We start from the raw sequence: 23,249 nt of genomic DNA, 5'->3' as shown, positions 1-23,249 counted from the left end.
GTATGTTGTTGTGTCGTCTGTAGTTTACCATGGCCAGACTGACCACTATGTTGTTGTGTTGTCTGTAGTTTACCATGGCCAGACTGACCACTATGTTGTTGTGTTGTCTGTAGTTTACCTTGGGCCAGACTTACCAGTATGTTGTTGTTTTGTCTGTAGTTTACCATGGGCCAGACTGACCAGTATGTTGTTGTGTTGTCTGTAGTTTACCTTGGCCAGACTGACCACTATGTTGTTGTGTTGTCTGTAGTTTACCATGGGCCAGACTGACCAGTATGTTGTTGTGTTGTCTGTAGTTTACCTTGGCCCGACTGACCAGTATGTTGTTGTGTTGTCTGTAGTTTACCATGGGCCAGACTGACCAGTATGTTGTTGTGTTGTCTGTAGTTTACCTTGGCCAGACTGACCAGTATGTTTTTGTGTCGTCTGTAGTTTACCATGGCCAGACTGACCACTATGTTGTTGTGTTGTCTGTAGTTTACCATGGGCCAGACTGACCAGTATGTTGTTGTGTCGTCTGTAGTTTACCTTGGCCAGACTGACCACTATGTTGTTGTGTTGTCTGTAGTTTACCATGGGCCAGACTGACCAGTATGTTGTTGTGTTGTCTGTAGTTTACCAATGGCCAGACTGACCAGTATGTTGTTGTGTTGTCTGTAGTTTGCCATGGGCCAGACTGACCAGTATGTTGTTGTGTCGTCTGTAGTTTACCATGGGCCAGACTGACCAGTATGTTGTTGTGTCGTCTGTAGTTTACCATGGCCAGACTGATTAGTAACTGTATGTTGTTGTGTTGTCTGTAGTTTGCCATGGCCAGACTGACCAGTATGTTGTGTTGTCTGTAGTTTGCCATGGGCCAGACTGACCAGTATGTTGTGTTGTCTGTAGTTTACCATGGGCCAGACTGACCAGTATGTTGTTGTGTTGTCTGTAGTTTACCATGGCCAGACTGACTAGTAACTGTATGTTGTTGTGTTGTCTGTAGTTTGCCATGGCCAGACTGACCAGTATGTTGTGTTGTCTGTAGTTTACCATGGCCAGACTGATTAGTAACTGTATGTTGTTGTGTTGTCTGTAGTTTGCCATGGCCAGACTGACCAGTATGTTGTGTTGTCTGTAGTTTACCATGGCCAGACTGACCAGTATGTTGTTGTGTTGAGTGTAGTTTGCCATGGCCAGACTGACCAGTATGTTGTGTTGTCTGTAGTTTACCATGGCCAGACTGACTAGTAACTGTATGTTGTTGTGTTGTCTGTAGTTTACCTTGGCCAGACTGACCAGTATGTTGTTGTGTCGTCTGTAGTTTGCCATGGCCAGACTGACCACTATGTTGTTGTGTTGTCTGTAGTTTACCATGGGCCAGACTGACCAGTATGTTGTTGTGTCGTCTGTAGTTTACCTTGGCCAGACTGACTAGTAACAGTATGTTGTTGTGTCATCTGTAGTTTGCCATGGCCAGACTGACCAGTATGTTGTTGTGTTGTCTGTAGTTTACCAATGGCCAGACTGACCAGTATGTTTTTGTGTTGTCTGTAGTTTGCCATGGGCCAGACTGACCAGTATGTTGTTGTGTCGTCTGTAGTTTGCCATGGCCAGACTGACCAGTATGTTGTGTTGTCTGTAGTTTACCATGGCCAGACTGATTAGTAACTGTATGTTGTTGTGTTGTCTGTAGTTTGCCATGGCCAGACTGACCACTATGTTGTTGTGTTGTCTGTAGTTTGCCATGGCCAGACTGACCACTATGTTGTTGTGTCGTCTGTAGTTTACCATGGCCAGACTGATTAGTAACTGTATGTTGTTGTGTTGTCTGTAGTTTGCCATGGCCAGACTGACCAGTATGTTGTTGTGTTGTCTGTAGTTTACCTTGGCCCGACTGACCAGTATGTTGTTGTGTTGTCTGTAGTTTACCTTGGCCAGACTGACCAGTATGTTTTTGTGTCATCTGTAGTTTACCATGGCCAGACTGACCACTATGTTGTTGTGTTGTCTGTAGTTTACCATGGGCCAGACTGACCAGTATGTTGTTGTGTCGTCTGTAGTTTACCTTGGCCAGACTGACCACTATGTTGTTGTGTTGTCTGTAGTTTTCCATGGGCCAGACTGACCAGTATGTTGTTGTGTTGTCTGTAGTTTACCAATGGCCAGACTGACCAGTATGTTGTTGTGTTGTCTGTAGTTTGCCATGGGCCAGACTGACCAGTATGTTGTTGTGTCGTCTGTAGTTTACCATGGGCCAGACTGACCAGTATGTTGTTGTGTCGTCTGTAGTTTACCATGGCCAGACTGATTAGTAACTGTATGTTGTTGTGTTGTCTGTAGTTTGCCATGGCCAGACTGACCAGTATGTTGTGTTGTCTGTAGTTTGCCATGGGCCAGACTGACCAGTATGTTGTGTTGTCTGTAGTTTACCATGGGCCAGACTGACCAGTATGTTGTTGTGTTGTCTGTCGTTTACCATGGCCAGACTGACTAGTAACTGTATGTTGTTGTGTTGTCTGTAGTTTGCCATGGCCAGACTGACCAGTATGTTGTGTTGTCTGTAGTTTACCATGGCCAGACTGATTAGTAACTGTATGTTGTTGTGTTGTCTGTAGTTTGCCATGGCCAGACTGACCAGTATGTTGTGTTGTCTGTAGTTTACCATGGCCAGACTGACCAGTATGTTGTTGTGTTGAGTGTAGTTTGCCATGGCCAGACTGACCAGTATGTTGTGTTGTCTGTAGTTTACCATGGCCAGACTGACTAGTAACTGTATGTTGTTGTGTTGTCTGTAGTTTACCTTGGCCAGACTGACCAGTATGTTGTTGTGTCGTCTGTAGTTTGCCATGGCCAGACTGACCACTATGTTGTTGTGTTGTCTGTAGTTTACCATGGGCCAGACTGACCAGTATGTTGTTGTGTCGTCTGTAGTTTACCTTGGCCAGACTGACTAGTAACAGTATGTTGTTGTGTCATCTGTAGTTTGCCATGGCCAGACTGACCAGTATGTTGTTGTGTTGTCTGTAGTTTACCAATGGCCAGACTGACCAGTATGTTTTTGTGTTGTCTGTAGTTTGCCATGGGCCAGACTGACCAGTATGTTGTTGTGTCGTCTGTAGTTTGCCATGGCCAGACTGACCAGTATGTTGTGTTGTCTGTAGTTTACCATGGCCAGACTGATTAGTAACTGTATGTTGTTGTGTTGTCTGTAGTTTGCCATGGCCAGACTGACCACTATGTTGTTGTGTTGTCTGTAGTTTGCCATGGCCAGACTGACCACTATGTTGTTGTGTCGTCTGTAGTTTACCATGGCCAGACTGATTAGTAACTTTATGTTGTTGTGTTGTCTGTAGTTTGCCATGGCCAGACTGACCAGTATGTTGTTGTGTTGTCTGTAGTTTACCTTGGCCCGACTGACCAGTATGTTGTTGTGTTGTCTGTAGTTTACCATGTGCCAGACTGACCAGTATGTTGTTGTGTTGTCTGTAGTTTACCTTGGCCAGACTGACCAGTATGTTGTTGTGTCGTCTGTAGTTTACCATGGCCAGACTGACCACTATGTTGTTGTGTTGTCTGTAGTTTACCATGGGCCAGACTGACCAGTATGTTGTTGTGTTGTCTGTAGTTTACCTTGGCCCGACTGACCAGTATGTTGTTGTGTTGTCTGTAGTTTACCATGGGCCAGACTGACCAGTATGTTGTTTGTTGTCTGTAGTTTACCTTGGCCAGACTGACCAGTATGTTGTTGTGTCGTCTGTAGTTTACCATGGCCAGACTGACCACTATGTTGTTGTGTTGTCTGTAGTTTGCCATGGCCAGACTGACCAGTATGTTGTTGTGTCGTCTGTAGTTTACCATGGCCAGACTGACCACTATGTTGTTGTGTTGTCTGTAGTTTACCATGGGCCAGACTGACCGGTATGTTGTTGTGCTGTCTGTAGTTTACCATGGGCCAGACTGACCAGTATGTTGTTGTGTTGTCTGTAGTTTACCATGGGCCAGACTGACCGGTCTGTTGTTGTGTTGTCTGTAGTTTACCATGGGCCAGACTGACCAGTATGTTGTTGTGTCGTCTGTAGTTTACCTTGGCCAGACTGACTAGTAACAGTATGTTGTTGTGTCGTCTGTAGTTTGCCATGGCCAGACTGACCAGTATGTTGTTGTGTTGTCTGTAGTTTACCAATGTTCAGACTGACCAGTATGTTGTTGTGTTGTCTGTAGTTTGCCATGGGCCAGACTGACCAATATGTTGTTGTGTCGTCTGTAGTTTACCATGGGCCAGACTGACCAGTATGTTGTTGTGTCGTCTGTAGTTTACCTTGGCCAGACTGACTAGTAACAGTATGTTGTTGTGTCGTCTGTAGTTTGCCATGGCCAGACTGACCAGTATGTTGTTGTGTTGTCTGTAGTTTGCCATGGGCCAGACTGACCAGTATGTTGTTGTGTCGTCTGTAGTTTACCATGGGCCAGACTGACCAGTATGTTGTTGTGTCGTCTGTAGTTTACCATGGCCAGACTGATTAGTATGTTGTTGTGTTGTCTGTAGTTTACCATGGCCAGACTGACTAGTAACTGTATGTTGTTGTGTTGTCTGTAGTTTGCCATGGGCCAGACTGACCAGTGTGTTGTTGTGTCGTCTGTAGTTTACCATGGGCCAGACTGACCAGTATGTTGTTGTGTCGTCTGTAGTTTACCATGGCCAGACTGATTAGTATGTTGTTGTGTTGTCTGTAGTTTACCATGGGCCAGACTGACCAGTATGTTGTTGTGTCGTCTGTAGTTTACCATGGGCCAGACTGACCAGTATATTGTTGTGTTGTCTGTAGTTTGCCATGGCCAGACTGACCAGTATGTTGTGTTGTCTGTAGTTTGCCATGGGCCAGACTGACCAGTATGTTGTTGTGTTGTCTGTAGTTTACCATGGGCCAGACTGACCAGTATGTTGTTGTGTTGTCTGTAGTTTACCTTGGCCAGACTGACTAGTAACAGTATGTTGTTGTGTCGTCTGTAGTTTGCCATGGCCAGACTGACCAGTATGTTGTTGTGTTGTCTGTAGTTTGCCATGGGCCAGACTGACCAGTATGTTGTTGTGTCGTCTGTAGTTTACCATGGGCCAGACTGACCAGTATGTTGTTGTGTCGTCTGTAGTTTACCATGGCCAGACTGATTAGTATGTTGTTGTGTTGTCTGTAGTTTACCATGGCCAGACTGACTAGTAACTGTATGTTGTTGTGTTGTCTGTAGTTTGCCATGGGCCAGACTGACCAGTGTGTTGTTGTGTCGTCTGTAGTTTACCATGGGCCAGACTGACCAGTATGTTGTTGTGTCGTCTGTAGTTTACCATGGCCAGACTGATTAGTATGTTGTTGTGTTGTCTGTAGTTTACCATGGGCCAGACTGACCAGTATGTTGTTGTGCCGTCTGTAGTTTACCATGGGCCAGACTGACCAGTATATTGTTGTGTTGTCTGTAGTTTGCCATGGCCAGACTGACCAGTATGTTGTGTTGTCTGTAGTTTGCCATGGGCCAGACTGACCAGTATGTTGTTGTGTTGTCTGTAGTTTACCATGGGCCAGACTGACCAGTATGTTGTTGTGTTGTCTGTAGTTTACCTTGGCCAGACTGATCAGTATGTTGTGTTGTCTGTAGTTTGCCATGGCCAGACTGATCCAAGTGTTCAGGAGGAAAGCGGTGAGCGTCACAGACACTCGTGTCCGCACCATGAACGAGGTTCTCACCTGCATCAAACTCATCAAGATGTACGCCTGGGAAACCTCCTTCCAGAAGAAAATCACCGGTAAGGAAGAGTAGGGTCACCACAGGATGTTAAGAAGCTGTCTAAACAGGATACTGAAGGTGTTATTGGCCAAATGACATTTACTGATCATATAACAGAGGAAATGGTATTTATTGAGATATTGATTTACTGATAATATAACACAGTCAATGGTATTTATTGAGATATTGATTTACTGATAATATAACACAGTCAATGGTATTTATTGAGATATTGATTTACTGATAATATAACACAGTCAATGGTATTTATTGAGATATTGATTTACTGATAATATAACACAGTCAATGGTATTTATTGAGACATTGATGAACTGATAATATAACACAGTAAATGGTATTTATTGAGACATTGATTTATTGATAATATAACACAGTCAATGGTATTTATTGAGATATTGATTTACTGATAATATAACACAGTCAATGGTATTTATTGAGATATTGATTTACTGATAATATAACACAGTCAATGGTATTTATTGAGATATTGATTTACTGATAATATAACACAGTCAATGGTATTTATTGAGACATTGATTTACTGATAATATAACACAGTCAATGGTATTTATTGAGACATTGATTTACTGATAATATAACACAGTCAATGGTATTTATTGAGATATTGATTTACTGATAATATAACACAGTCAATGGTATTTATTGAGACATTGATTTACTGATAATATAACACAGTCAATGGTATTTATTGAGACATTGATGAACTGATAATATAACACAGTCAATGGTATTTATTGAGACATTGATTTACTGATAATATAACACAGTCAATGGTATTTATTGAGACATTGATGAACTGATAATATAACACAGTAAATGGTATTTATTGAGACATTGATTTATTGATAATATAACATAGTAAATGGTATTTATTGAGACATTGATTTATTGATAATATAACACAGTAAATGGTATTTATTGAGACATTGATTTTTTAATTGATTAGTTGAATGTATTGGATCATTAAAATAGAAGCCTGCTCCAGCAGGAGACAACATCATTCACTATAATTGGGAAAATGTTGTTAATTCATCTGTTATCTGGTATATCTGGTATATCTGGTATATCTGGTATATCTGGTATATCTGGTATCTGGTATATCTGGTATCTGGTATATCTGGTATATCTGGTATATCTGGTATATCTGGTATCTGGTATATCTGGTATATCTGGTATATCTGTTATCTGGTATATCTGGTATCTGGTATATCTGGTATATCTGGTATCTGGTATATCTGGTATATCTGGTATATATGGTATCTGGTATATTTACATTTTACATTTAAGTCATTTAGCAGACGCTCTTATCCAGAGCGACTTACAAATTGGTGCATTCACCTTATGACATCCAGTGGAACAGCCACTTTACAATAGTGCATCTAGATCTTTTAAGGGGGGGGGGGGGGGGGGGGGGGGGCAGAAGGATTGCTTTATCCTAGGTATTCCTTGAAGAGGTGGGGTTTCAGGTGTCTCCGGAAGGTGGTGATTGACTCCGCTGTCCTGGCGTCGTGAGGGAGTTTGTTCCACCATTGGGGTGCCAGAGCAGCGAACAGTTTTGACTGGGCTGAGCGGGAACTGTACTTCCTCAGTGGTAGGGAGGCGAGCAGGCCAGAGGTGGATGAACGCAGTGCCCTTGTTTGGGTGTAGGGCCTGATCAGAGCCTGAAGGTACTGAGGTGCCGTTCCCCTCACAGCTCCGTAGGCAAGCACCATGGTCTTGTAGCGGATGCGAGCTTCAACTGGAAGCCAGTGGAGAGAGCGGAGGAGCGGGGTGACGTGAGAGAACTTGGGAAGGTTGAACACCAGCCGGGCTGCGGCGTTCTGGATGAGTTGTAGGGGTTTAATGGCACAGGCAGGGAGCCCAGCCAACAGCGAGTTGCAGTAATCCAGACGGGAGATGACAAGTGCCTGGATTAGGACCTGCGCCGCTTCCTGTGTGAGGCAGGGTCGTACTCTGCGGATGTTGTAGAGCATGAACCTACAGGAACGGGCCACCGCCTTGATGTTGGTGGAGAACGACAGGGTGTTGTCCAGGATCACGCCAAGGTTCTTAGCGCTCTGGGAGGAGGACACAATGGAGTTGTCAACCGTGATGGCGAGATCATGGAACGGACAGTCCTTCCCCGGGAGGAAGAGCAGCTCCGTCTTGCCGAGGTTCAGCTTGAGGTGGTGATCCGTCATCCACACTGATATGTCTGCCAGACATGCAGAGATGCGATTCGCCACCTGGTCATCAGAAGGGGGAAAGGAGAAGATTAATTGTGTGTCGTCTGCATAGCAATGATAGGAGAGACCATGTGAGGTTATGACAGAGCCAAGTGACTTGGTGTATAGCGAGAATAGGAGAGGGCCTAGAACAGAGCCCTGGGGGACACCAGTGGTGAGAGCGCGTGGTGAGGAGACAGATTCTCGCCACGCCACCTGGTAGGAGCGACCTGTCAGGTAGGACGCAATCCAAGCGTGGGCCGCGCCGGAGATGCCCAACTCGGAGAGGGTGGAGAGGAGGATCTGATGGTTCACAGTATCGAAGGCAGCCGATAGGTCTAGAAGGATGAGAGCAGAGGAGAGAGAGTTAGCTTTAGCAGTGCGGAGCGCCTCCGTGATACAGAGAAGAGCAGTCTCAGTTGAGTGACTAGTCTTGAAACCTGACTGATTTGGATCAAGAAGGTCATTCTGAGAGAGATAGCAGGAGAGCTGGCCAAGGACGGCACGTTCAAGAGTTTTGGAGAGAAAAGAAAGAAGGGATACTGGTCTGTAGTTGTTGACATCGGAGGGATCGAGTGTAGGTTTTTTCAGAAGGGGTGCAACTCTCGCTCTCTTGAAGACGGAAGGGACGTAGCCAGCGGTCAAGGATGAGTTGATGAGCGAGGTGAGGTAAGGTAGAAGGTCTCCGGAAATGGTCTGGAGGAGAGAGGAGGGGATAGGGTCAAGCGGGCAGGTTGTTGGGCGGCCGGCCGTCACAAGACGCGAGATTTCATCTGGAGAGAGAGGGGAGAAAGAGGTCAAAGCACAGGGTTGGGCAGTGTGAGCAGAACCAGCGGTGTCGTTTGACTTAGCAAACGAGGATCGGATGTCGTCGACCTTCTTTTCAAAATGGTTGACGAAGTCGTCTGCAGAGAGGGAGGAGGGGGGGGGGAGGGGGAGGAGGATTCAGGAGGGAGGAGAAGGTGGCAAAGAGCTTCCTAGGGTTAGAGGCAGATGCTTGGAATTTAGAGTGGTAGAAAGTGGCTTTAGCAGCAGAGACAGAAGAGGAAAATGTAGAGAGGAGGGAGTGAAAGGATGCCAGGTCCGCAGGGAGGCGAGTTTTCCTCCATTTCCGCTCGGCTGCCCGGAGCCCTGTTCTGTGAGCTCGCAATGAGTCGTCGAGCCACGGAGCGGGAGGGGAGGACCGAGCCGGCCTGGAGGATAGGGGACATAGAGAGTCAAAGGATGCAGAGAGGGAGGAGAGGAGGGTTGAGGAGGCAGAATCAGGAGATAGGTTGGAGAAGGTTTGGGCAGAGGGAAGAGATGATAGGATGGAAGAGGAGAGAGTAGCGGGGGAGAGAGAGCGGAGGTTGGGACGGCGCGATACCATCCGAGTAGGGGCAGTGTGGGAAGTGTTGGATGAGAGCGAGAGGGAAAAGGATACAAGGTAGTGGTCGGAGACTTGGAGGGGAGTTGCAATGAGGTTAGTGGAAGACCAGCATCTAGTAAAGATGAGGTCAAGCGTATTGCCAGCCTTGTGAGTAGGGGGGGAAGGTGAGAGGGTGAGGTCAAAAGAGGAGAGGAGTGGGAAGAAGGAGGCAGAGAGGAATGAGTCAAAGGTAGACATGGGGAGGTTAAAGTCACCCAGAACTGTGAGAGGTGAGCCGTCCTCAGGAAAGGAGCTTATCAAGGCATCAAGCTCATTGATGAACTCTCCAAGGGAACCTGGAGGGCGATAAATGATAAGGATGTTAAGCTTGAAAGGGCTGGTAACTGTGACAGCATGGAATTCAAAGGAGGCGATAGACAGATGGGTAAGGGGAGAAAGAGAGAATGACCACTTGGGAGAGATGAGGATCCCGGTGCCACCACCCCGCTGACCAGAAGGTCTCGGGGTGTGCGAGAACACATGGGCAGACGAAGAGAGAGCAGTAGGAGTAGCAGTGTTATCTGTGGTGAGCCATGTTTCCGTCAGTGCCAGGAAGTCGAGGGACTGGAGGGACGCATAGGCTGAGATGAGCTCTGCCTTGTTGGCCGCAGATCGGCAGTTCCAGAGGCCACCGGAGACCTGGAACTCCACGTGGGTCGTGCGGGCTGGGACCACCAGGTTAGGGTGGGCGCGGCCACGCGGTGTGAAGCGTTTGTATGGTCTGTGCAGAGAGGAGAGAACAGGGATAGACAGACACATGGTTGACAGGCTACAGAAGAGGCTACGCTAATGCAATGGAGATTAGAATGACAAGTGGGCTACACGTCTCGAATGTTCAGAAAGTTAAGCTTACGTTGCAAAAAAATAAAAATAAAATACAAGATCTTATTGACTAAAATGATATAGTACTGCTGGCTGGTGAAGTAGCCTGGCTAGCAGTGGCTACGTTGTTGAAAGTGAAGCTGGCTAGGTAACCTCGACAATTTCACTAAATTTCTCTAAACTACACAATTATCATGGATACAAGGACAGCAAAGACAACTAGCTAACACTACGCTAATCAAGTCGTCCCGTTGTAGTGTAAGTTTCTACAGTGCTGCTATTCGGTAGAAGTTGGCTAGCTAGCAGTGTTGGCTAGGTAGGAGGACGGCAGCGCGGCAGGCGAAAAATAGCTGGCTAGCTAACCGATAATTACTCAAAGCTACACAATTTTCTTAGATAAAAAGATAGCAAAGAAAACTATGTAGCTAGCTAACACTACACAAGTCAAGTCGTTCCGTTGTAATGTAATCGTTTCTACCGTGCTGCTAATCGGTGGCTAGCTGGCTAGTTAGCAGGGTTGACTACGTTACGTTAGGGCGAGAATACCTGGCTAGCGAACCACAGCGAACCTTGATAACTACACAAGTATCACCGATACAAAGACGGCTATGGAGCCAGCTAAGTAGCTAGCTAAGATCGAACAAATACAAATCAAAGATAGCAAAGACAACTGTGTAGTCAGCCAACACTACACTGATCAAGTCGTTCCGTTGTAATGCACTCGTTTCTACAATGCTGCTATTCGGTGGCAAGCTGGCTAGCTAGCAGTGTTTGCTACGTTGCGTTACGTTAGGGCGAAAATAGCTGGCTGGCGAACCTCAATAACTACACAATTATGTTTGATGCAAAGACGGCTATGTAGCTAGCTAAGATCAAACAAATCAAACCGTTGTACTGTAGTGAAAATGAAAATCAGACCGTTGTACTATAATGAAATGTAATGAAAAGTTTATACTACTATTCGGTGGACGTTTGCTAGCTGCTGGGCAGATAAGTGTGGACTACGATAGACGACGGAATACGATAATTACGCAATTATCTTTTATACACAGACGGCTAAGTAGCTAGCTAAGAAGAAATTGCTAAGGTTAGACAAATTTAACCGTTTTACTATAATGAAATGTAATGAAATGTAATGAAAATGAAATGAAAAGTTATACTACCTGCAGAGCGAATGCAAATGCGACCGCTCGCTCCAAACCGGATGCATCTGGTATCTGGTATATCTGGTATATCTGGTATCTGGTATATCTGGTATATCTGGTATATCTGGTATATCTGGTATCTGGTATATCTGGTATATCTGGTATATCTGGTATATCTGGTGTATCTGGTGTATCTGGTGTATCTGTTATAATTGGGAACATGTAGTTAATTCATCGGTTGTCTGTTATATCATGTACAGTGACTATAGAAAACCTTGCGTAGAAATGTGTGTAAATACAACCCTATCTCAAGGTCAAGTTTTCAGAAGACCGAGGTGGGTTTCCTCTCTTTTTACCTGGGCTTTGCTCCTTTTCATATTTATTTTGATCCTGACAAACTCCCCAGTCCCTGCCGATGACAAGCATACCCATAACATGATGCTGCCACCACAATAGTTGAAAATACAGAGGGTTTCACTCTGTTGTGTTGTATTGGTTTTGATCCAACCCTTTTCCCTGCCGATGACACCCTCTGTCTATCGTTGTCTCTGATTGGGAATCATACTTAGGCGGCCTGTTTTGCCACCTTAGTTGTGGGTAGTTGTCTGTGTTAGTGGCCTGTGTAGCCCTAGTCAGCTTCACGTTCGTTTTTTTGTTGTTTCCTGTTTTTTCTTGGCGACATTCATAATAAGAAGAAATGTCCGCTCACCACGCTGCAACTTGATCCGGTCATTTCCACCCTGACGACGATCGTGACGAGAACGTTTGGTAGAAATCTTTCATTAGAGCGTTGTGTACAGTGTATACAGATACAGTGTGTTTGGATATAGTGCCATTTAAAGGGAATAGGGAGCCATACTTAAATGTAAATGTAAATATAGGGCACGTGCCATATCTGCCGTCGTGTGTTTCCCCCCCATCAGACATCAGGAAGAAGGAGAAGCAGCTGCTGGAGATGGCTGGCTACACCCAGAGTATCAACTCCTCCATCACAACCATCATCCCCACCCTGGCAACCATCCTCACCTTCGTGGTCCACACCCTGCTGGGCCTGCCCCTCGGCACCTCGGAAGTGAGTAGTATACCTAATACCTAGTCCTAATACCTAGTCCTAATACCTAGTCCTAATACCTAGTCCTAATACCTAGTCCTAATACCTAGACCTAATACCTAGTCCTAATACCTAGTCCTAATACCTAGTCCTAATACCTAGTCCTAATACCTAGTCCTTATACCTAGTCCTAATACCTAGTCCTAATACCTAGTCCTAATACCTAGTCCTAATACCTAGTCCTAATATCTAGTCCTAATACCTAGTCCTAATACCTAGTCCTAATATCTAGACCTAATACCTAGTCCTAATACCTAGACCTAATACCTAGTCCTAATACCTAGTCCTAATACCTAGTCCTAATACCTAGTCCTTATACCTAGACCTAATACCTAGTCCATATACCTAGTCCTAATACCTAGTCCATATACCTAGACCTAATACCTAGACTTAATACCTAGTCCTAATACCTAGTCCTAATACCTAGTCCTAATACCTAGTCCTAATACCTAGTCCTAATACCTAGTCCTTATACCTAGACCTAATACCTAGTCCATATACCTAGTCCTAATACCTAGTCCATATACCTAGACCTAATACCTAGACTTAATACCTAGTCCTAATACCTAGTCCTAATACCTAGTCCTAATACCTAGTCCTAATACCTAGTCCTAATACCTAGTCCATATACCTAGTCCATATACCTGGACCTAATATCTAGTCCTAATACCTAATACCTAGTCCACATACCTAGTCCATATACCTAGTCCTAATACCTAGTCCTAATACCTAGTCCTAATACCTAGACCTAATACCTAGACCTAATACCTAGACCTAATACCTAGACCTAATACCTAGACCTAATACCTAGACCTAATACCTAGTCCTAATACCTAGACCTAATACCTAGTCCTAATACCTAGTCCTAATACCTAGTCCTAATACCTAGACCTAATACCTAGTCCTAATACCTAGTCCTAATACCTAGTCCTAATACCTAGTCCTAATACCTAGTCCTAATACCTAGTCCTAATACCTAGTCCTAATACCGAGTCTAGTCATACTGAGTAGATATGTCTATAGTCTTTAGCTCAGCAGGCTAACATAGTCAGCTATGAATACAGTAGTACCTAATGAAAGACCTTTAGCTCAGCAGGCTAACATAGTCCGCTATGAGTAGTACCTAATGAAAGACCTTTAGCTCAGAGGGCTAACATAGTCAGATATGAATACAGTATTACCTAATGAAAGGCCTTTAGCTCAGAGGGCTAACATAGTCAGCTATGAATACAGTAGTACCTAATGAAAGGCCTTTAGCTCAGAGGGCTAACATAGTCAGCTATGAGTAGTACCTAATGAAAGACCTTTAGCTCAGAGGGCTAACATAGTCAGCTATGAGTACAGTATTACCTAATGAAAGACCTTTAGCTCAGAGGGCTAACATAGTCCGCTATGAGTAGTACCTAATGAAAGACCTTTAGCTCAGAGGGCTAACATAGTCCGCTATGAGTACAGTAGTATCTAATGAAAGACCTTTAGCTCAGAGGGCTAACATAGTCAGCTATGACTACAGTAGTACCTAATGAAAGACCTTTAGCTCAGCAGGCTAACATAGTCAGCTATGAATACAGTATTACCTAATGAAAGACCTTTAGCTCAGAGGGCTAACATAGTCAGATATGAATACAGTAGTACCTAATGAAAGACCTTTAGCTCAGCAGGCTAACATAGTCAGCTATGAATACAGTATTACCTAATGAAAGGCCTTTAGCTCAGAGGGCTAACATAGTCAGCTATGAATACAGTAGTACCTAATGAAAGACCTTTAGCTCAGAGGGCTAACATAGTCAGCTATGAATACAGTATTACCTAATGAAAGACCTTTAGCTCAGAGGGCTAACATAGTCAGCTATGAATAGTACCTAATGAAAGACCTTTAGCTCAGAGGGCTAACATAGTCAGATATGAATACAGTAGTACCTAATGAAAGACCTTTAGCTCAGCAGGCTAACATAGTCAGCTATGAATACAGTATTACCTAATGAAAGGCCTTTAGCTCAGAGGGCTAACATAGTCAGCTATGAATACAGTAGTACCTAATGAAAGACCTTTAGCTCAGATGGCTAACATAGTCAGCTATGAATACAGTAGTACCTAATGAAAGACCTTTAGCTCAGCAGGCTAACATAGTCAGATATGAGTAGTACCTAATGAAAGACCTTTAGCTCAGAGGGCTAACATAGTCAGCTATGACTACAGTAGTACCTAATGAAAGACCTTTAGCTCAGAGGGCTAACATAGTCAGCTATGAATACAGTAGTACCTAATGAAAGACCTTTAGCTCAGCAGGCTAACATAGTCAGCTATGAGTACAGTAGTACCTAATGAAAGGCCTTTAGCTCAGAGGGCTAACATAGTCAGCTATGACTACAGTAGTACCTAATGAAAGACCTTTAGCTCAGAGGGCTAACATAGTCAGCTATGACTACAGTATTACCTAATGAAAGACCTTTAGCTCAGCAGGCTAACATAGTCAGCTATGAGTACAGTAGTACCTAATGAAAGGCCTTTAGCTCAGCAGGCTAACATAGTCGACTATGAGTAGTACCTAATGAAAGTCCTTTAGCTCAGAGGGCTAACACAGTCAGCTATGAGTAGTACCTAATGAAAGACCTTTAGCTCAGAGGGCTAACATAGTCAGCTATGAGTAGTACCTAATGAAAGACCTTTAGCTCAGAGGGCTAACATAGTCAGCTATGAGTAGTACCTAATGAAAGACCTTTAGCTCAGAGGGCTAACATAGTCAGCTATGAGTATTACCTAATGAAAGACCTTTAGCTCAGAGGGCTAACATAGTCAGATATGAATACAGTATTACCTAATGAAAGACCTTTAGCTCAGAGGGCTAACATAGTCAGCTATGAATACAGTAGTACCTAATGATAGACCTTTAGCTCAGAGGGCTAACATAGTCAGCTATGAATACAGTAGTACCTAATGAAAGACCTTTAGCTCAGAGGGCTAACATAGTCAGCTATGAATACAGTAGTACCTAATGAAAGACCTTTAGCTCAGAGGGCTAACATAGTCAGCTATGAGTACAGTAGTACCTAATGAAAGACCTTTAGCTCAGAGGGCTAACATAGTCAGCTATGAGTATTACCTAATGAAAGACCTTTAGCTCAGAGGGCTAACATAGTCAGCTATGAGTACAGTAGTACCTAATGAAAGACCTTTAGCTCAGAGGGCTAACATAGTCAGCTATGACTACAGTAGTACCTAATGAAAGACCTTTAGCTCAGCAGGCTAACATAGTCAGCTATGAATACAGTAGTACCTAATGAAAGACCTTTAGCTCAGATGGCTAACATAGTCAGCTATGAGTACAGTAGTACCTAATGAAAGACCTTTAGCTCAGAGGGCTAACATAGTCAGCTATGACTACAGTAGTACCTAATGAAAGGCCTTTAGCTCAGATGGCTAACATAGTCAGCTATGACTACAGTAGTACCTAATGAAAGACCTTTAGCTCAGCAGGCTAACATAGTCAGCTATGAATACAGTATTACCTAATGAAAGACCTTTAGCTCAGAGGGCTAACATAGTCAGCTATGAGTAGTACCTAATGAAAGACCTTTAGCTCAGAGGGCTAACATAGTCAGCTATGAATACAGTATTACCTAATGAAAGGCCTTTAGCTCAGAGGGCTAAGATAGTCAGCTATGAGTACAGTAGTACCTAATGAAAGACCTTTAGCTCAGAGGGCTAACATAGTCAGCTATGACTACAGTAGTACCTAATGAAAGGCCTTTAGCTCAGAGGGCTAACATAGTCAGCTATGAATACAGTAGTACCTAATGAAAGACCTTTAGCTCAGAGGGCTAACATAGTCAGCTATGAATACAGTAGTACCTAATGAAAGACCTTTAGCTCAGAGGGCTAACATAGTCAGCTATGAATACAGTATTACCTAATGAAAGACCTTTAGCTCAGCAGGCTAACATAGTCAGCTATGACTACAGTAGTACCTAATGAAAGACCTTTAGCTCAGAGGGCTAACATAGTCAGCTATGAGTAGTACCTAATGAAAGACCTTTAGCTCAGAGGGCTAACATAGTCAGATATGAATACAGTAGTACCTAATGAAAGACCTTTAGCTCAGAGGGCTAACATAGTCAGCTATGAATACAGTAGTACCTAATGAAAGACCTTTAGCTCAGAGGGCTAACATAGTCAGCTATGAATACAGTAGTACCTAATGAAAGGCCTTTAGCTCAGATGGCTAACCATCCTGTAGTGTGTACTGTACTGTAAAGTCATGTCTCTTACTGTGTTTTTACCAGGCTGTTACCATTCTAGCCATCTTGTTTTTACCAGGCTGTTACCATCATCGCCATCTTGTTTTTACCAGGTTGTTACCATCCTCGCCATCTTGTTTTTACCAGGCTGTTACCATCATCGCCATCTTGTTTTTACCAGGTTGTTACCATCCTCGCCATCTTGTTTTTACCAGGCTGTTACCATCCTAGCGATCTTGTTTTTACCAGGTTGTTACCATCCTAGCCATCTTGTTTTTACCAGGCTGTTACCATCCTAGCCATCTTGTTTTTACCAGGCTGTTACCATCCTAGCCATCTTGTTTTTACCAGGCTTTTACCATAATCGCCATCTTGTTTTTACCAGGCTGTTACCATCCTAGCCATCTTGTTTTTACCAGGCTTTTACCATAATCGCCATCTTGTTTTTACCAGGCTGTTACCATCCTCGCCATCTTGTTTTTACCAGGCTGTTACAATCATCGCCATCTTGTTTTTACCAGGCTGTTACCATCCTCGCCATCTTGTTTTTACCAGGCTGTTACCATCCTCGCCATCTTGTTTTTACCAGGCTGTTACCATCCTAGCCATCTTGTTTTTACCAGGTTGTTACCATCCTAGCCATCTTGTTTTTACCAGGCTGTTACCATCCTAGCCATCTTGTTTTTACCAGGCTTTTACCATAATCGCCATCTTGTTTTTACCAGGCTGTTACCATCCTCGCCATCTTGTTTTTACCAGGCTGTTACAATCATCGCCATCTTGTTTTTACCAGGCTGTTACCATCCTCGCCATCTTGTTTTTACCAGGCTGTTACAATCATCGCCATCTTGTTTTTACCAGGCTGTTACCATCATCGCCATCTTGTTTTTACCAGGCTGTTACCATCCTAGCCATCTTGTTTTTACCAGGCTGTTACCATCCTAGCCATCTTGTTTTTACCAGGCTTTTACCATAATCGCCATCTTGTTTTTACCAGGCTGTTACCATCCTCGCCATCTTGTTTTTACCAGGCTGTTACAATCATCGCCATCTTGTTTTTACCAGGCTGTTACCATCCTCGCCATCTTGTTTTTACCAGGCTGTTACCATCCTAGCGATCTTGTTTTTACCAGGATGTTACCATCATCGCCATCTTGTTTTTACCAGGCTGTTACCATCATCGCCATCTTGTTTTTACCAGGATGTTACCATCATCGCCATCTTGTTTTTACCAGGCTGTTACCATCATCGCCATCTTGTTTTTACCAGGCTGTTACAATCATCGCCATCTTGTTTTTACCAGGATGTTACCATCATCGCCATCTTGTTTTTACCAGGTTGTTACCATCCTCGCCATCTTGTTTTTACCAGGCTGTTACCATCCTTGCCATCTTGTTTTTACCAGGATGTTACCATCATCGCCATCTTGTTTTTACCAGGCTGTTACCATCCTCGCCATCTTGTTTTTACCAGGCTGTTACCATCCTCGCCATCTTGTTTTTACCAGGTTGTTACCATCCTAGCCATCTTGTTTTTACCAGGTTGTTACCATCCTAGCCATCTTGTTTTTACCAGGCTGTTACCATCCTCGCCATCTTGTTTTTACCAGGCTGTTACCATCCTAGCCATCTTGTTTTTACCAGGTTGTTACCATCCTAGCCATCTTGTTTTTACCAGGCTGTTACCATCCTAGCCATCTTGTTTTTACCAGGCTTTTACCATAATCGCCATCTTGTTTTTACCAGGCTGTTACCATCCTCGCCATCTTGTTTTTACCAGGCTGTTACCATCATCGCCATCTTGTTTTTACCAGGCTGTTACCATCCTCGCCATCTTGTTTTTACCAGGCTGTTACAATCATCGCCATCTTGTTTTTACCAGGCTGTTACCATCCTCGCCATCTTGTTTTTACCAGGCTGTTACCATCCTCGCCATCTTGTTTTTACCAGGCTGTTACCATCCTAGCCATCTTGTTTTTACCAGGCTGTTACCATCCTAGCCATCTTGTTTTTACCAGGCTGTTACCATCCTCGCCATCTTGTTTTTACCAGGCTGTTACCATCCTAGCCATCTTGTTTTTACCAGGTTGTTACCATCCTAGCCATCTTGTTTTTACCAGGCTGTTACCATCCTCGCCATCTTGTTTTTACCAGGCTGTTACCATCCTCGCCATCTTGTTTTTACCAGGCTGTTACCATCCTAGCCATCTTGTTTTTACCAGGTTGTTACCATCCTAGCCATCTTGTTTTTACCAGGTTGTTACCATCCTAGCCATCTTGTTTTTACCAGGGTGTTACCATCCTAGCCATCTTGTTTTTACCAGGCTGTTACCATCCTTGCCATCTTGTTTTTACCAGGCTGTTACCATCCTCGCCATCTTGTTTTTACCAGGCTGTTACCATCCTAGCCATCTTGTTTTTACCAGGCTGTTACCATCCTAGCCATCTTGTTTTTACCAGGATGTTACCATCATCGCCATCTTGTTTTTACCAGGCTGTTACAATCATCGCCATCTTGTTTTTACCAGGCTGTTACCATCCTCGCCATCTTGTTTTTACCAGGATGTTACCATCATCGCCATCTTGTTTTTACCAGGCTGTTACCATCCTAGCCATCTTGTTTTTACCAGGATGTTACCATCATCGCCATCTTGTTTTTACCAGGCTGTTACAATCATCGCCATCTTGTTTTTACCAGGCTGTTACCATCCTCGCCATCTTGTTTTTACCAGGATGTTACCATCATCGCCATCTTGTTTTTACCAGGTTGTTACCATCCTAGCCATCTTGTTTTTACCAGGCTGTTACCATCCTAGCCATCTTGTTTTTACCAGGCTGTTACCATCCTCGCCATCTTGTTTTTACCAGGCTGTTACCATCCTCGCCATCTTGTTTTTACCAGGCTGTTACCATCCTCGCCATCTTGTTTTTACCAAGCTGTTACCATCCTCGCCATCTTGTTTTTACCAGGATGTTACCATTATTGCCATCTTGTTTTTACCAAGCTGTTACCATCCTTGCCATCTTGTTTTTACCAGGATGTTACCATCATCGCCATCTTGTTTTTACCAGGCTGTTACCATCCTTGCCATCTTGTTTTTACCAGGATGTTACCATCATCGCCATCTTGTTTTTACCAGGATGTTACCATCATCGCCATCTTGTTTTTACCAGGATGTTACCATCATCGCCATCTTGTTTTTACCAGGATGTTACCATCCTTGCCATCTTGTTTTTACCAGGATGTTACCATCATCGCCATCTTGTTTTTACCAGGATGTTACCATCCTTGCCATCTTGTTTTTACCAGGATGTTACCATCATCGCCATCTTGTTTTTACCAGGCTGTTACCATCCTAGCCATCTTGTTTTTACCAGGCTGTTACCATCCTAGCCATCTTGTTTTTACCAGGTTGTTACCATCCTAGCCATCTTGTTTTTACCAGGCTGTTACCATCCTAGCCATCTTGTTTTTACCAGGCTGTTACCATCCTTGCCATCTTGTTTTTACCAGGATGTTACCATCATCGCCATCTTGTTTTTACCAGGCTGTTACCATCCTTGCCATCTTGTTTTTACCAGGATGTTACCATCATCGCCATCTTGTTTTTACCAGGCTGTTACCATCCTTGCCATCTTGTTTTTACCAGGATGTTACCATCATCGCCATCTTGTTTTTACCAGGCTGTTACCATCCTAGCCATCTTGTTTTTACCAGGCTGTTACCATCCTTGCCATCTTGTTTTTACCAGGATGTTACCATCATCGCCATCTTGTTTTTACCAGGCTGTTACCATCCTTGCCATCTTGTTTTTACCAGGATGTTACCATCATCGCCATCTTGTTTTTACCAGGATGTTACCATCCTTGCCATCTTGTTTTTACCAGGATGTTACCATCATCGCCATCTTGTTTTTACCAGGCTGTTACCATCCTTGCCATCTTGTTTTTACCAGGATGTTACCATTATTGCCATCTTGTTTTTACCAGGATGTTACCATCCTCGCCATCTTGTTTTTACCAGGATGTTACCATCTTTACCATCTTGTTTTTACCAGGATGTTACCATAATCGCCATCTTGTTGTTACCAGGCTTTTACCATAATCGCCATCTTTAACTCCATGCGGTTCTCCCTGGGTTTGTTGCCGTTCTCTGTCAAAGCCATAGCTGAGGGACAAGTGTCGCTAGCCCGGCTAAAGGTGAGACTCCTCTCCTTTAAAACATTGTCAATCATCAACCTCTTCCTGTATATCATGAAGCACGTGTCATAACGTTTCTGTTATCAGTCTCTTTGTGGCATGACCATAAGCTCTGTGTGTTTACTGTGTGTGTGTGTGTGTGTGTGGGTGGGGGTGAATGTGTGTGTGTGTTTGTGCCTGCGTGTATGTGTGCCTGCTTGTGTGTGTGTGTGGGGGGGGGGGGTTGTGTGTGTGTGTGTTTGTGCCTGCGTGTATGTGTGCCTGCTTGTGTGTGTGTGTGGGGTTGTGTATGTGTGTGTGTGTGCGTGTGTGTGTGTGTGTGCATGTCCACTCTGTGTGTGTGTGTGTGTGTGTGTAGAAACTGCTTATGACCCAGAACCCAGACTCGTACCTGGTCCAGAGACACGGGTCCTCCTCGGCCCTGGTCATGGAGAAGGCCACATTCACCTGGGCCGGGCCTGAAGGACAGACAACCGCTACGGCACCAGGCACCACAGCCTCTCTGAAGGGAGGGAAGGTGGAACCACAGGGCCAGAACGGGACTCACACACCGGGCAAGACCCAGGCCAAGCCCACCCTGAGAAACATCTCCTTTAACCTGCCTAAGGTAGGTGCTGCTAGGGCTTTTGATTGGGTTAGATGGGGTGGGTGGGGTCTGGGCTAGATAGGGCTTTTGATTGGGTTAGATGGGGTGGGTGGGGTCTGGGCTAGATAGGGCTTTTGATTGGGTTAGATGGGGTGGGTGGGGTCTGGGCTAGATAGGGCTTTTGATTGGGTTAGATGGGGTGGGTGGGGTCTGGGTTAGATAGGGCTTTTGATTGGGTTAGATGGGGTGGGTGGGGTCTGGGTTAGATAGGGCTTTTGATTGGGTTAGATGGGGTGGGTGGGGTCTGGGTTAGATAGGGCTTTTGATTGGGTTAGATGGGGTGGGTGGGGTCTGGGTTAGATAGGGCTTTTGATTGGGTTAGATGGGGTGGGTGGGGTCTGGGTTAGATAGGGCTTTTGATTGGGTTAGATGGGGTGGGTGGGGTCTGGGTTAGATAGGGCTTTTGATTGGGTTAGATGGGGTGGGTGGGGTCTGGGTTAGATAGGGTGGGGTCTGGGTTAGATAGGGCTTTTGATTGGGTTAGATAAGGTGGGTGGGGTCTGGGTTTGATAGGGCTTTTGATTGGGTTAGATGGGGTGGGTGGGGTCTGGGTTAGATAGGGCTTTTGATTGGGTTAGATGGGGTGGGTGGGGTCTGGGTTAGATAGGGCTTTTGATTGGGTTAGATGGGGTGGGTGGGGTCTGGGTTAGATAGGGCTTTTGATTGGGTTAGATGGGGTAAGCAGGGGTCAGAGTTTGGTTGGGATTAGCAGGGGTCAGAGTTCAGTGGGATTAGCAGGGGTCAGAGTTAGATGGGATTAGCAGGGGTCAGAGTTCAGTGGGATTAGCAGGGGTCAGAGTTAGGTGGGATTAGCAGGGGTCAGAGTTCAGTGGGATTAGCAGGGGTCAGAGTTAGATGGAGGTAAGCAGGGGTCAGAGTTAGATGGGATTAGCAGGGGTCAGAGTTAGATGGGATTAGCAGGGGTCAGAGTTAGGTGGGATTAGCAGGGGTCAGAGTTAGATGGGATTAGCAGGGGTCAGAGTTAGGTGGGATTAGCAGGGGTCAGAGTTAGATGGGATTAGCAGGGGTCAGAGTTAGATGGGATTAGCAGGGGTCAGAGTTAGGTGGGATTAGCAGGGGTCAGAGTTAGATGGGATTAGCAGGGGTCAGAGTTCGGTGGGGTAGGCAGGGGTCAGAGTTAGATGGGGTAAACGGGTCAGAGTTATGTGATTGATTACTGATGACTGTTTGACTTTTTTAGGGAAACCTGCTTGGTATCTGTGGCAACGTGGGAAGCGGGAAAACATCGCTGATATCGAGCATCTTAGAACAGGTTTGCTTGAAAGTGTTTGTTACCATTTTATCAGTTAAATGTTCAAATATACAAACAATACATGCAACATAGAATAAATGCATCACTACGACTCAACATTTGCAGATATCGTACAATGAATTGTTTCATCACGAAGATTCTTCCAAAAACGGTATTAAGTGATGTTTTGTGTTGCATGAAATGATGTGTGATGTGTTCCCCACTTCAGATGCACCTGCAGCATGGTTCCGTCACAGCAGACGGAGCGTTTGCCTACGTTTCCCAGCAGGCCTGGATCTTCCACGGTACGGTCCGAGACAATATCTTGATGGGGGAACCCTTCAACCAGGCCAGGTAATGTTACTGTGGTCTGTTCACCTTTACCTGCCAGGTAATGTTACTATGGTCTGTTCACCTGTTTT

General features: G+C 44.6%; 1 protein-coding gene across 1 annotated transcript in view; it reads left to right on the top strand.

Annotated features, from left to right (window-relative positions):
• LOC129834944 (ATP-binding cassette sub-family C member 12-like) overlaps nucleotides 1-23,204 on the top strand; it is a 40,183-nt gene extending 16,979 nt beyond the window's left edge. The window contains exons 7-12 of the mRNA XM_055900313.1: nucleotides 5,632-5,779; nucleotides 12,305-12,453; nucleotides 20,822-20,929; nucleotides 21,288-21,536; nucleotides 22,777-22,848; nucleotides 23,057-23,204. Coding sequence (XP_055756288.1) covers nucleotides 5,632-5,779; nucleotides 12,305-12,453; nucleotides 20,822-20,929; nucleotides 21,288-21,536; nucleotides 22,777-22,848; nucleotides 23,057-23,185 — 855 coding nt within the window. The 3' untranslated portion in view covers nucleotides 23,186-23,204. The remainder of the gene's footprint in view (nucleotides 1-5,631; nucleotides 5,780-12,304; nucleotides 12,454-20,821; nucleotides 20,930-21,287; nucleotides 21,537-22,776; nucleotides 22,849-23,056) is intronic.
• The last annotated feature ends 45 nt before the right edge of the window (nucleotides 23,205-23,249 follow it).

The sequence above is a fragment of the Salvelinus fontinalis genome, chromosome 35 (assembly GCF_029448725.1).
Source record: "Salvelinus fontinalis isolate EN_2023a chromosome 35, ASM2944872v1, whole genome shotgun sequence".
NCBI lineage: Eukaryota > Metazoa > Chordata > Actinopteri > Salmoniformes > Salmonidae > Salvelinus > Salvelinus fontinalis.
This window is presented reverse-complemented; position numbering and strand designations above follow the sequence as displayed.